The following is a 14,017-nucleotide window of genomic DNA, read 5'->3' as shown; positions in this document are numbered from 1 at the left end:
TGCTCACTGACAGGAAGAGTACCGAAATATTTTACAAATATATGTAACTGTCTCAGTAAAGGACTTGGACTGCTGCTTTGTTTGAAAAGCTGTATGCTGTCCTAAGTAAGCCATTCCCACCATCTTTTCACCTTTCTCTACCTTTGCAATCAGGTATGTCGCTTCCTAGTTCAGGACATGTTTCTTCATAGTACGGCAAAAAAATACAAATGCTGTCAAAAAAGGACAGTGTATCTCTCACCTCCTTGATAATTTTCCTATAGGAAGGTAGTAAGTAGCCCTTAGATAAGGGTAGGAATCCAAAAATTTTGATTGAATGTAGAGGCAGATTTAAGTAAGGCATCTGAGTCTAAAGACACTTTCAGTAAGCCACAAGCAGCTTTACCAAAAACAGCCCAGAAGCAAGGAGGTGGTAAGGAAATGCTGACTATAATCTCTCATAGCTGCCCATAAAGGTCCAGGATTCCCTTATGCGCTTCTTTAGCTGTAGATACAGACAAGTGCCACAGGAAGTGATAGCAAGAAGTTTGCAGGTCTGCTGCACCTCTTTACTTCCTGTACAGTTACTCATTTGGAAAGTACATTAATTCCAGCATGTGTTTTGCCTCTTGTAAGCTCAGCACAAGTTCTTATTTTCCCCCCTGCAATCAGACAACTTCTTCCAATTTATAAAGTACCACTGCTCCTGGCATTCAGCAGCTTAGTTCACTTCTTCCAGGTGTCTGATGGCTTTTTATGGAGCTTTATCAGGTAATTTAGAGCCATTACTTTGTATTATATATGATTCCCCTATAGCATGTGAATAACCAATGCTATACTGTCATATAAGACGTTGTATTTCCTTGACTTTGTTTTGCCTGACTAACTCACAAAGAAAATTTCTTCATAAGAATCACTATGCACCTGCTATTGCTTCTTTCTCTAGATTTTCTTCTGGTTTTGAATCCAACAATTCACTCCTACTCAAAGGGGAATACCCTACCCAAAGTGGATTCCCACTGGCTCTTAGGACCAGGTAAACATACTGCAAGTAGACCCAGTTCTGAATATGTTGTCATAGTACCATACATATAATACATAAGTGAGTTAAGCATTATTTTAAATTCTCGTGCCTTCATTAGCCTATCAGCCTGAGATACGAAGTGATAGGACAGAATAATTTCAGCTCAGTCTATTTTTTTCCTGAAAGCATCAAGGAAGAGATGACATAAATGTAGCTCTTTCAAATCTCTGGAGACTGTCAAGTTACCCTGCAGAAGTCTGGTAATACAGCATCTGTGACTGCCTCTTGTCTCTGAATATCAAACAACAAAGTCTGTAGGCACCATAATTCAGATGTATATTTGCTACAAGTATCCTAGAAAGGCATCTGAACGTGCATCTCAGAATTACCCAGAGGAAACAAACTTGGATTGATGTACCAGACAGGGCTCAGCAGACGTTACCTCAGCCCCTGTACTCAGATATCTCTGCACACTCTTCCTGCCCAACTCTGCTGCAATCATGCAATGTTTCCCCCCTTTGTTTGCTCTTAGTAACCACTGCTGTTCACACAAGGGGAACAGACACAAGAGAAGTAAGCAGGCAGCTTGATGAGTTAACAGCAAGGTTTTCCTCCTTTACAGCTCAAGCATACTCTTGGCCCCATAGCCATGAAAGCAAACACTACCTTTATGGTTTTTTACTAAGTTAACTCTTCGTGGGTGCTTCTACTTCTGAGGCAGCTTCCTTCTATCTGACCCAGTGGTATTAAAGCACAGGTTTCTTTACCCTCTCTATTTGGGTCAGGGGATTTACCTAAGTTCCATTTCTTGGGATCCTGTCCATGCCAATGCCCCATAATCTATCCTACTTTCTCCCTAATGTTACTGTAGTTCAAATTACTATCTAAATGTTCACCTACTAATGTTCCAATCAACAACAGATCACATATTTTTAGGGTGTAGGGACCCCAATGTAATGTAATCAAAAAATTGCTATAAACTTTCCAAATCATACAGGTATGCATCTTTGAGGAAATTATCCTAACATGGTTAAAACTTCAGTAGTCACCCTCTTACTGTTTTGTATACACCAAGTTTTTCTCTGTAAAGATCACGTTATACAAGCTGAATGCTCCTGAAGAACCTACACTCCTTCTGAAGTTAAAAAGTTCTAATCATTTATCTATAAGCCTTTTTGACTTTTGGACCCAATTAAATGTTCAACACACTAAATATTAGGTGGAAACTATCTGAAGTTTTAACTCCAGTCTTCCCCAGAACAGTATAATCAATATTGTAAGCATCAATATTGTAAGCATCCAAAACTGAAATAACATACACACCATAGTGTTTGTGGTGGTGTAGTTCCTTGCTATGGTCCACCCTGGGTGCTGAGAGGGTCAGAACTGCCCTCCATACATTAAACCTCCACCTAGCAGGGAATACATACTTTGATCCTGTTGAACTCTGACCCAGGATTTTTAGACTAAGCACTCTTCATGAGGTGGCTGACCAACTATGCCCTAGTTAACCTCCCAGTGGTTAAAGCTTTATCTTTACATAGTTCTGCAATCCTGCCTTCTGGGGAATGGCTATCCTCCCTTTCCCTTATTGTTTTTCTTGACTCAGTTTGTTTCTGTGACTGAAAAGCTAATCCAAATTGCAAATGTTATATTCATTCCACCATCTGCTACCCAAATATTAGAGATATGTAAAGTTTTACTTAGCAGTCTCGTTTCCAGTCTCTTCCCCTTGAAGCTTCTAGGCACTGCTGGTTTGAGAACAGCACTCTGCATTCCATGAAGGTGAATATCAGCCCTTTGGGATGCAGCACCATCTAGTGAGGCAATCTAGCTCAGAACTTCATAGGGACTTGAAACGAATGCCACCAGCGTACTTAACAGTGGCACAGGCCACTTTTCCCAAGAAGCCAGTGTTTTATTAGTCATCTGGTATCCATCACAGGGAGTTCTTTGGTTAGCATGGCAAAGCACAGGCAAAAACTTTAAATGTTGCAGTAGCTGTCCTCCAATCCAAGTTCTCATATTTCATCATTTGCTCTGTAGAATTTGTCTCTGAACACAGTGATTTCTAAATTCCTGCATCAAAATCCTTTTGCCTCATCTTTTCATTGCAGACTTCATTTTCTACCTCCTCCACAGGTATCTGAGGAACCCACTCCCTCTTGTGCTTTGTCTAAATCTGCTCCCACCTAAATGCATAGCCATTGTCACTGGATCTTCCCATAATCTCACAATACCTGTTGGACAATGGATCCACACAACTGCCAGCAGGTAACAATACAAAATCAATGCGTAAAATGAGTCAGACACGTTAGTCATAAATTAATCATATTTTCGCTTCTTCCCAATTTTCCAAGGATGAATAGTATCTAGATGATTCCCATGTAATTTCTTTGACCTTGCTAATGCAGTATTTTCTGATTCCAGTAATTGAGCTGCTGATGCTGCGTGTCTCCAGCTGTTGGAAGGACAGTTATTTTGTTGTCGTCTATGAATTACTTGGATGCACTTTTCAAGCGTTTCTTTGCTTTACCCATCTCTTATTGATCCTTTTCCATTCACTGTCAAGAAACTGCCTCCAAAGGCCCTGGTTACCAGGTCACTCTGCTCACTTGCCGTATTTCATTCACTTTCATGTTTTCAGTTCAGCTGTCCCTTATGCTCATCGTGATGGTGAACGTGGCAACTAAGTCAGTTTCCTTCACATCCCTCCCAAACTTCTTTACCACAGTGCCTGTAAAGAACTTCAAAACACATAGTTTGCTATGGGCATCTCCTATAACATAAATACGGGCTGGTAGTTTCCTAGTTTGCCACATTGGTTTTTATTGTTGTTGTTTTTAATAGACAAACAACCATTTAGAGGATAAGCACGCTTTCTTCTTTCACGCTAGCAGTAGGCACAGCGACACAATCAGTAAGCGCAAAGTGCGCTCCCTGGTGAAGCGGGCTGTGGAAAAGCCCTCCCCTGCGGTACCTCCCGCCCTGGCCAGGGCGGCCCCCGGGCCCGCTGCCCGCCGCCGTTGCCCGGAGACAGCGACGCGGCCGTGCCGGGCCGGGCCAAGCCGAGCATGGCGGAGCCCGCCGGGCCGACCCCCGCCGCCGGGCCGCAGGCCCCGCACGCCGCTTTCTTCGGGCCCGTGGCGCGGGGCAACCCGGTGGTGGACAGCTTCGAGGCCGAGCTGCGGCGCGTCCTGAGCTCCCTGCGGCGGCTGCGAGGCGCCACGGAGGCCAAGCCGCAGCACGACCTGCACCGCCACGGGTAGGGCTGCGCCGCCGCCCCTGACTGCCGCGTCGCCGCCCTCTCCGGGAGCCGCTCGCCGTTCCCTCTGCCCTGGCCTCAGCTCCCTTTCTCGGCCGCACCTCTCCTCCTTTCCTCTGTTCCTTCAGCAGCCCCGCGGGCTCCCCGCCCCGCCGCTCCCGGGCCGCGCTTGGCGGCCCGCTGGCAGCGCCGCGGCGCCCCGGCTCGGAGCCCTCCTCACGCCGCTGCCGCGGGCTGCCGGCCCGGGGAGCCCCGCGCCCGCTGCACTGGGAGACAGCCAGGAGTTTCGTCGCCAAACAACTTCCCTAGCAGCGTGCCAAAGCACCGGCAATCAGTTTCCTTTTTATTTATTTAATTTTTTAAAATTTTTTCATTGTAACAAAAACCCCTCAGAAATCTGAACACCGCTTTTTTTGCAGTACTTCCTACAAGTCAATGCTTTAAGGGAAAAGCACGAGGGACTGTGGAAGTTGGCAGCACCGCAGTTGGTTCTGTCAGAGCTGCCTGAGCTTCCCGGTGGGAAAATCCCTTGAGAGCACTGCAGGGACTGGCAGCCCACCAGCGTGTGCGAGGGTGAGCGCTTGTGGGCACGCACATGCCTTCAAAAGTAGGGCTACACGAGGATAACGCCACACAGCTCTTCCTGTGCATATGTCTCTGTCTGCGTTGGTATACTTTTATACACATAAATGCGGGCAGAGCATATGGCAAGTATAATAGTGCATATTTGTTTGCTCGCATACATGCATCTCTGTGGGTATCCGTAAGTTGAGATTCTGTAATGCAGTTAAGACAGAGCAATTGGAATCGGTGTATTCATAGTGTATGCAAATGTCTTCTATGGACTGTGCGTTTCTCAAGCAGCTCTCCCTGATGCATTTAGACAGATTGTGACATAAGATCTCAACTACTTCTTTTAAAGTAAATAGTTGATTTTCTATTATTTTTATCTGAATATCACTCTGTTCTAAATTCACAGGTCTTTAACATAAACCCCACAAGTTTTCCAGGGTATCAAAATTCCTTCAAAAACAGCATAGGAGTTAGGTTACAGGGTGGTTACCTTATCACTTAGGAGCAGCTTCTACCTTGCGTATTCCACTCAGTAGTTTCCTAGAAATAGTCCACGAATTACCCTACTCTGAAGTAGGTGTATACATTCTCAGAAGGTACTCAGATTCTGCAGCCTGGCCTTTGTCTGAGCTGGAGATCTTTCCTATTCTGAGCTATCTGACTTCCCAATTTGTTTATGGGGCATATTCATCATCGGGGCTAGGCCTTGATGTATCATGCAAGTATCACTCTCCAGGTTTTTGCCTCTAGTGTTTTGAATCTCAGTATGCTGGCTTTTTATATTGTTTCAGCAGCTGGTTTCAATGGTTTGCTATTTTGAAGCCTTGTTGTAGTTTCAGACCTTCTTTTCTCAGCTTTAGGTGATAGGTATTATTATACTGAAAGCTGTTCTCTCCAGGCCCACTTAGAAGAAGTAACACTGCTTGGCTGCTTCAGACACTACCAAAATTACCAGTGATTCTTTTATGGGTTTTTTGTACCTACTGATTGGGAGGTGGCTCATATTGACTCTAATCTGTTTGCAATATAATGCTAAGTTACCAGTTTTTGTGAACAATTTCTCCAAGCCATTTTTGCTTTACGTCTCAAACCTAAGTAATTTCTGTCTTATTCAAACTGGTATTTTGTGTTTGCGACCCATGGCTGTGTGCACCTTTGTTGGCATGAGAGCATTTTCACATCTGAGGAAATCTGCAGCGTTCATCATGGAGGTGAGAACTGACTCCATCAAGGCCTTGATCCTAGGAGTTGCTGGTGGGAATGATTGCTACCAAAATTCCAGGGCATTAGGAATATTGAGTAACGTGAAGTAGCTCTGCCTCCTCAGGCATTCTTCATTTGTATGGGACAGAGGTGGAAAACTGAAATTCTGATTATTAGCATATGTTCAGGCAGTTAGCGAAGTTGAGACTATTTATTTGTGATTGTGAAATTTCAGGGTTTTTTCTGCTTCACTGTTTGATAATTCAGAAGTTGAGCATGTGCTGCTTGCAGAACCAGCTGCAGTCTGGCTGGTCCTAAGAAATTCTGAAGGTAATGGCTATTACAGGTGCTTTCCTAAACGCTCTAAAGTCTTCTTGCTGTGTCATTTTTCAAGCTATCTGTTGTGGTATGGATTGAGATCAAAGTGTTCTTGTTCTTCGAGCAATAATAAAACTATCTTCCACGTGGCAAGTATGTTCAGTTTGGAAAAATACAATTATCAGCTTCATTCCTCCAACTCTTTCAGCCTTTGGGGTTTACTGGTCAACAGAAAGGTCATAATTTAGGCACTTACATGTTCTAATGTAGGAAACAAAAATTACTGAGGACTTGCCCTTCAGTATCACAAATCTTTTCAGTTGGAAATAGCAATCAAAAGCAATTTTTCATCAACTAAACAAGAAATTGTTTTGCCCCATTTCTCTTGGCAGCAGGGCCATCAAAGCTTTACCTTGAACTATTGATTTTATCTTATGTTGTTCGGCTTAGCCACCCTTATTGAATAAGATGGCTTTTGATCTATATCAAAGGATTCTTTATACTTGTAGTAAAGATTTTAGCCACGTGGGCCTTATCCTGTGCACGCTATTATGGGTTGACCTTAGGGAAATTTTTTCTGTTATGGATGGAAATAAGGAAATTTCACCTCTGAGCTCCAACAGTCCACTATGTTTTTTTAAAGATTTTACTTGCTTAACTTGTTACTCTGGTGTCCTACAGGCTGTTTAAAGGAAAGGCTGAGGAGCTATTTGGAAAGTGTCTCACTCTCCTCTTTTGTCTGTGTCAAATAAACATTCCTGTGTCATGAACTCACTTGTAGTTAGTCATGGCATTCTAGCAGAATCAGTTTACCTTAATCTTCCCACTGAAGCTGAAAGTCTGGTCAGGTTTGTCAGTACTTTGCTAAACTAGTTTTTTACAGATTTGTTACTTGTTTATTATATCTGAGAATCTCATGTGTTAACATGAACATTCAAAACAAAAAATGAAGATGATCATTGCTGGGGATTTTGAGATGATCAGTCTTAAAGAAATGTACTAGTCTTACCATTCCAGAGCTTCATCCAGGGTAATTCTTGCTCTTTTCCCTCTTCTTCCCCCCTTTCCCCCTAATGTCCATCAAATCTCTCAATCTCTGAAAGTCTTTTCCTAAATTCTTCCTTTAATAGTTCAAGAGAACTTTGCTCAGCTGCCTGACAGATTCTTTTGCTTTGGAGCCCTTTTGCAGATACTAACAGGTGTGGAATATTTTTCTTAGTGTAAGAACTCAGTACACATCCAGGCTGTTAATTGTTAAGGATGAAGCAGGAGGGACTCATTTTCATCCATTCGGAAGGTGCCCTTCATTTTACTGGGCTATGGTTTCCTTAAAAAATTTCTCCTTAAAAATGACTTAGAACATTTTATTCTGATTGTTGCTTTTGGCCTAGTTTGTGCTGTTACTGCAATTTTCCTTTAGGATACACCTCCTGGATGTCCCACTTATTTCCTTGTTGCGTACTTTCAAGAACTGAGAATTGTGCTGAGATGATACTTTTAGAAACAACAACAAAAAAGTATTATGATTGTTGTAAAGATAATTTTGACAGATTTCTCATAAAGCCATCTGTTTCACCTTGTAATGTGAAGGTGTCTCACAGTTTTCTGTGTGGAAAAAGGTTATTTATTGTGCCTTTCTTTCTTAATTGGGAGTGTTTTTATAAGCTGAAATGAAGAGTTATATGAGAGACTATGAGAATGCATTTAAGTGCTTCAATGTCAGAGAACGGTTTAACAGAGTGTCTTGTGTTCTAACCTACCATCCCAGCCTTAAGAGAATTTGAAAAGTTCCAGCCACCTCACACCAGTAAGCATATGGTGTATGCATGACAATTCAGCTAGAAGGATAATTTTCAGATATTAATTTCTTTAACTGTTAATTTCTATTTCTTCAGTTGTTTTTTTTCCTCATAAATTGCTACCTGTAAATAATTTGGCTATAGCAGTATCACAAGGCACTCTGCTGATGTTTCTGTAGAAGTGATTTGTTAAGAGAATAAATGTAACAGGTGCCTGGCACTCTGACCGCTGTCAATACTGGTAATGATTTGCTAACGGGATTCTTCTATGAAAAAGTCGCAGTGCTTATTGGCAGTCTGTCTGATCAGTTATTGTTTTCCTGCTAGAATGTAGCTTTCTTAAAGAAGTGTAGCATGGGGAAGCTGTACACATGAGGGCACGAGGCCATCCAACCACGGTTGGTAGGGGCTGTAGTACTGGCACGATGTTGTCAGTGTCTCTGTAGCAGAGGGAAACTGCTTGGAGCCAGTTACCATTTGTGGGAGGCTGGCTGGTTCAGCAAAGTAGGCAATTTGTTACACAAAGGCATCCTTGAGGATAACTGTGGCTACAGTAATAGACAGAGGCAGCAGAAGAGCATCACAACTATTGCCGTGAAATCCTCTCTGTTTTAGCAAGTGTGTTATTTGGTTTTCTCTGAATCCTACCCTTTACAATTTAAAATTCCTGAACATTTCTTCTTTCATGATTCATGGTGTAGCTCTGTATACCGTAATCTCTATATGCTCTGTAGCTTTATGGTTTATTCCATGGCTAGCAGTTCCCAAGGCTGCAGCTACCTGACTATACATTGTTATTTTTGGATTTTTTTCCTACTCATAACATTTGTAGTTTCCAGTCCAATAATTGCTGTGAACTATAATTCATTGAGTCTAAGATATTGAATTGTTTCTTCAAACAGAACTTCTCAAATGCTAACTGAAAGGTGGGATAGATTTTTCTGCTTGAGACTGTGCTTGAACAGCACAAGGGGATTATTACTAGGACATTTTAATAAGAATTTATGTGGGAGAAAATTAATCCTATTTCAAATGTATGATAAAATCTATGATAAAAACTTTAAGAAATGAAACCTAGAAATGTCCTTGTCTGCCTGTTAAATCTGGTTTTAATGATGACTTGATTTGAAATATGTACAAGTTCAAATAGATTTGGAAGAAAGGAGTTTTCACAATTCAAAATCTTCCTGATTTGTTTACTTGTTATGACAGGTCTACTGCCAGTTTAATCTGAAATCTTTTCTCTTATATATTTTTTGTTTTTTTAGAGCAAATACTTTGTTTGACATTTGGATCAAATATAAACCACGACTACCGGAGTGGTATTACAATGAAAAACTTGTGAAAGTTGGTGATACCCTTGCTCAGATCAAAGTAAGTAATTTGAAATCAGAAAAGGTACAATCATAGCCTTTGTTTCCTTGTTTCTATGCTACTTTAATTTTTTATCATATTTTACCAAAAGCTGTTTAAAAAGTAGCAAAAACTTTTACAAAATAAGTCCAGTGACAGTTGGTTGTTTGTATGTCTTGTTTTTTTATTGTAAAATTGCCCCGATTTTGTAATATATTTTCTATATCTGTATTTTCTATGCACCAAAATGTTTTCAAACATCCCCAAATATTTCTTCAATATTTGTTTAATGTTTCAGCATGGTAGAGTACAATATCTGACTGTTCCTTTAATGCTGTTAAAGTACAAATTGACAATGATAGAGCAGTGCCACTGACTCGACTCAGTGCTCAGTTAACCAAATGTGAATAAAAGGAATTGTCAGGAGAGGAACAGAGAACAAGAACCAGAGTGCAATTACACATTGTACAACTATATGTATCAGTGATGCTTCTGCATCTTGAATTACATGTGCATTTCTGGTCGCCTCAAAAAGAGTAGATCAGAACTAAAAGGGATTTGGGAGCTAGATTGTTGAAGACAGAGTATTTGAGGGACGTTTCACCATACGATAACACTATTTTTATGTTTTTACTTAGTCGTATGTTACTGACTACTGTTGGAGAGGGGGTGCCAGGCTAGTGACTGTTGATCTGACTCAATAAGGCAAATGTATTTTTTATATACTGTTTGTTCTTTGTGTTTCCTGTGAGAAAAATCCAAGGGTGAACCATTTACAAGCTCAGTGATATTTGTGTCAGAAGGTCATGTCATAAGATCTGGGGCTTTCAAGTGTAGTTACTAAACACCATTCAGAAGCAGCTCAGAGATGTATAGTTAGAAAGCCAGTTCTGTAACTTCTACTTAATTTTTTTAACATAATAAGAATAAAAGAAAATAAATAAAGAGAGCATAACTGGAATTGTATGAAGGTGGTTTGAGGGGCCGTCTTTTTGAGACACATATCCAGTGAAATTGTTCTTTCACTCATATGTCCTTTGCTTCTGGAATGCAGCAAGGAGAGGTGCTCTTTGTGCTGTTCATGGAGAGTGTATGTGGCTGCCTGGTGAGCTTTTCCACAGGCCACGGCAAAGGCAGGAGTATCATGCAGATGTTATGAAGTGTTCTATATCCTTCTTTGCATGTGCCCTGAAGAATGCCACAAAAGTGGCCTGCTCCTGACTAAAGAACAGCCAGCTGAAGCTGAGTTTGAGCAGCACTCAGCACTCACTGGGAGGCTGAGGAAGGCGTACAGAAGAGTCAATAACTGTGGAGCCATTACAATTGAAGGTGCAGGGTCATGGTGTAGGTTTAGACATACAGAAATTCTTTAGGAATTCTTGAATAGCAGCAGTTGTTAATAGCATTGCCTGGACAATTCTGTTCATGTTTTCTTCATGTTTGTGTATTCTTAAAGTTTTCATAGCTTCTGGGCTCTAGGAATTGTCTGAAACTTTACATGAAGCTTTTACTGCTTGGGAACTGCTGCTCTCACAGAGTACTCAGCAAGGTTATTTCAAAAGTATCAAATGCTGCTCTCTGTACTCTGCATTGGCTTCCCAAAGCAGCACTTCAATATAGTTTTGTCCTTATATTCAAGGTGTTTAGCAACCTGACCCTAGGTTGCCTGAAAATAATCCATGTTTCTGCACAAAGACTTCTGCTTGCAGCTTCAATCTGCTAGTGTAATGTGTTTTTCTACAGTAAAATTATTGGTGTTGTTGAAGAAGTTGTTTTGCTGGCCAGCTTAATACTTTCAATTTTTTTTCAGAATTCACACTTTTAAGTGATCTCTCTAACTTAATTTTAGAATGAAAATCTAGTTTTCATTCTATTTTTTCCCTGAAATGAAATAAATAGAAACAACAGGGGATGGATGTTGCAGATTTCAAATGCATTACAGGAAGGATGAATGTGGTGTAAAACCAAGGTCTGTGATTGGTGGGGTAAAGCCTATTCCATAAGTATCCCTCTTGACTCCTAGTTGAAAATTAGTGTTGAATATTTTTAAATTTAACCTGCACATTATATAATACTTAGTGACATGTAGTCCTTAAAAAATAATTTTTGTATATGAATAGTCAGTGGGTAGGCACCCTCTTAGTTTTCTGTCCTCCTGCTATAGATTCCTTCCTATAATACATCTGCTATGTGTTTTTTAGGACACACCTAACTTCATTAAGTCATATATCTGGAAATTACTTAGTCCATTAGTCATCATATAATGAGCACTGACTCGTTTTTTCCCAGCCTCCCATTCTGCCTGTATCTGCCTGTTATCTTTGGTCATACACACATATTTTAAAGTCTTGAGGAGAGAATTTACCTTTTTGCTATGTGTCAATAACTATCTTAATGGTATTCTGATCCATGGCTTTGGATTCTGAGTGTTATCACAGCCTGAATGTACACATGAGATTGCACAAGTGACTGACTGCTCATAGCTGTCCATGGAAACTCGAAGTTTCTTCATATGGCTGCTGCTTTCACATAGCAAATAGGACAGTAGAGCCATGTGAGTTAGACTCCTGAGAATATAAAAAATTTCAGGTGTCACTGTGGTGGAAGGAATTTATATTGAATAAAAGAAGGGAGTGCAAGGAAATAAGATTTTTGTGTGATTAAATATTAAAGGATCATTTTTATTAGCAGAAATTAGTTACTTTTTCCTCAAGAATTTATTTTGTGTGTGTACTAGAATTAGTGAAATTGGTAGAGAAACATAAATGTCATCGTTACTGAAGGAATTGGTGATGATGATTCAGTAAATGTCACTTCCAGATCTGAGTCAGAGCTGAACCATAGAGTCAGCATGATTTTAGCATGGTTCAACATGCTGCTGGGGAGCCCTATTTGGAATGAGACACAAAGCTCAACATTCCCTTTGCTAACAGTTCTTAAAGACCCAGTTGCAATTTCTGGTCTATTAAAGCTGATTTCTTGGCCATATGTAAATTCCAGTTTTTACTTGTTTCAGTTTTTTTAATGCATCATACTCTTTCCATCTGTTTCATTAAAAAAAAAAAAGAGCTTTGACAACACGGAAACAAGGGAGAAGTGATTATATCTATATGTTGCTTATGAAGTTCTATATTATGAAGTACTTTTATCTGAAGTGTAGTATCATTGTCATTACTGTTGTAAAACTGCAGAGTACTCTAGTAACTCTTTAAGTTTATTACATTAGCCTGGGACCCTGCTTTATAATTCTTCTCTAATATGTTGTATTTTATGATTAGAGTAAACAAAACTCACTAAAACTTGCAAAGCAGAAGCCATTTTTTTAAGTATTTCAACCTTTCATATGTTGAGTATTCACACTACATTGCTGGATATTTGTATGAAACTGTAGTGCTTTACATCCTGTTGTTCTTTCACATTGATAGTTTTTTGGTAAAGATTATAAAAAAACAAGTTTTAAAGAAATTGAAGTGCAATATACAAACTATAAAAAAAACATTTCTTTTTTTCAGGAATATAAGTTGGCTCTTCTACAGTGCTATGAAAGATACCTTCAGCAGTTTGTTTTTGTAAACCTTGATGATGTCATGAATGATGTGCACTGCTTTAAATCCACCTTTTTTCCAAATGGTGTCAGAGACAAACAGGCAATGCTTACGGTAGGTCATGGGTTTTTAAAATTTTTCTGGTCAAAGACATACATAGACTCAAAATAAGTATCCCATTTTATCCTCCACAAATGTACTTTGTATTAATTACATATTAATATTAACTAATCTTTAATAGCTTGTTGATATAAATTACATTGAGATTTAATGATCATATGTAAGATATGAACATCTGGAGTTGGTGCATATTTTTAAGAGGATATAAGTGCCTAATGCTTTTGTGGCAAAAGCCAACCACCATCAACTTAATGTTAAAACAGCAGTTTCCTCTGAATGTGGTGTTCTGTAACTACTTACAGCAATTTTTGCTTTGAAATAGTTGCTATTATCCACTGTCAGAATCAGGATATGGGGAAAAATTGATAAATGTCCTGCAATTTTGGAAATTTCTGTATTGTATCATCTAAGAACCAGGCAGAATACAAGAGAATTAAAACACTCTCCTGTATTTTGTACCATAAGTGTGCAAAATACTACTTGTAATAAAAGGTCATGACAGTTAGAAAAGCAGTGTTATGTTTTTTATAGCTTATTTACTCATTATGAACAAAAAGAGCAGAATGTGGAATAATTTTCTAAGTGCTTTGAGCTCTAGGAAGCTGAGTGACCTTAAGAATGTGTTGGAATCCTTTTGTGTTAATTGCTTATCAAGGTAGGGACTTGCAGTGTACCTTTTGTTATTCGTGGAAGAAAGCGTTTCAGTTGATATAGGGGGAATGCTAAAAACGTTATATTTTACTTTAAGCAGTTCTTTGCTGAGAAGAAAAGACTACTACTTTTGTACACGGTGGGTATTTTGAATTAACTAATGCAAGTTACTCTGTGATCAAGAAAA

At 39.8% G+C, this 14,017-nt stretch overlaps 1 protein-coding gene across 1 annotated transcript in view; it reads left to right on the top strand.

Moving 5' to 3' along the window:
* Positions 1-3,989: 3,989 nt before the first annotated feature.
* CFAP54 (cilia and flagella associated protein 54) overlaps positions 3,990-14,017 on the top strand; it is a 108,252-nt gene continuing 98,224 nt past the window's right edge. The window contains exons 1-3 of the mRNA XM_063396275.1: positions 3,990-4,268; positions 9,430-9,535; positions 13,027-13,173. Coding sequence (XP_063252345.1) covers positions 4,078-4,268; positions 9,430-9,535; positions 13,027-13,173 — 444 coding nt within the window. The 5' untranslated portion in view covers positions 3,990-4,077. The remainder of the gene's footprint in view (positions 4,269-9,429; positions 9,536-13,026; positions 13,174-14,017) is intronic.

Source organism: Prinia subflava, chromosome 4, assembly GCF_021018805.1.
Source record: "Prinia subflava isolate CZ2003 ecotype Zambia chromosome 4, Cam_Psub_1.2, whole genome shotgun sequence".
Taxonomy (NCBI): domain Eukaryota; kingdom Metazoa; phylum Chordata; class Aves; order Passeriformes; family Cisticolidae; genus Prinia; species Prinia subflava.
This window is presented reverse-complemented; position numbering and strand designations above follow the sequence as displayed.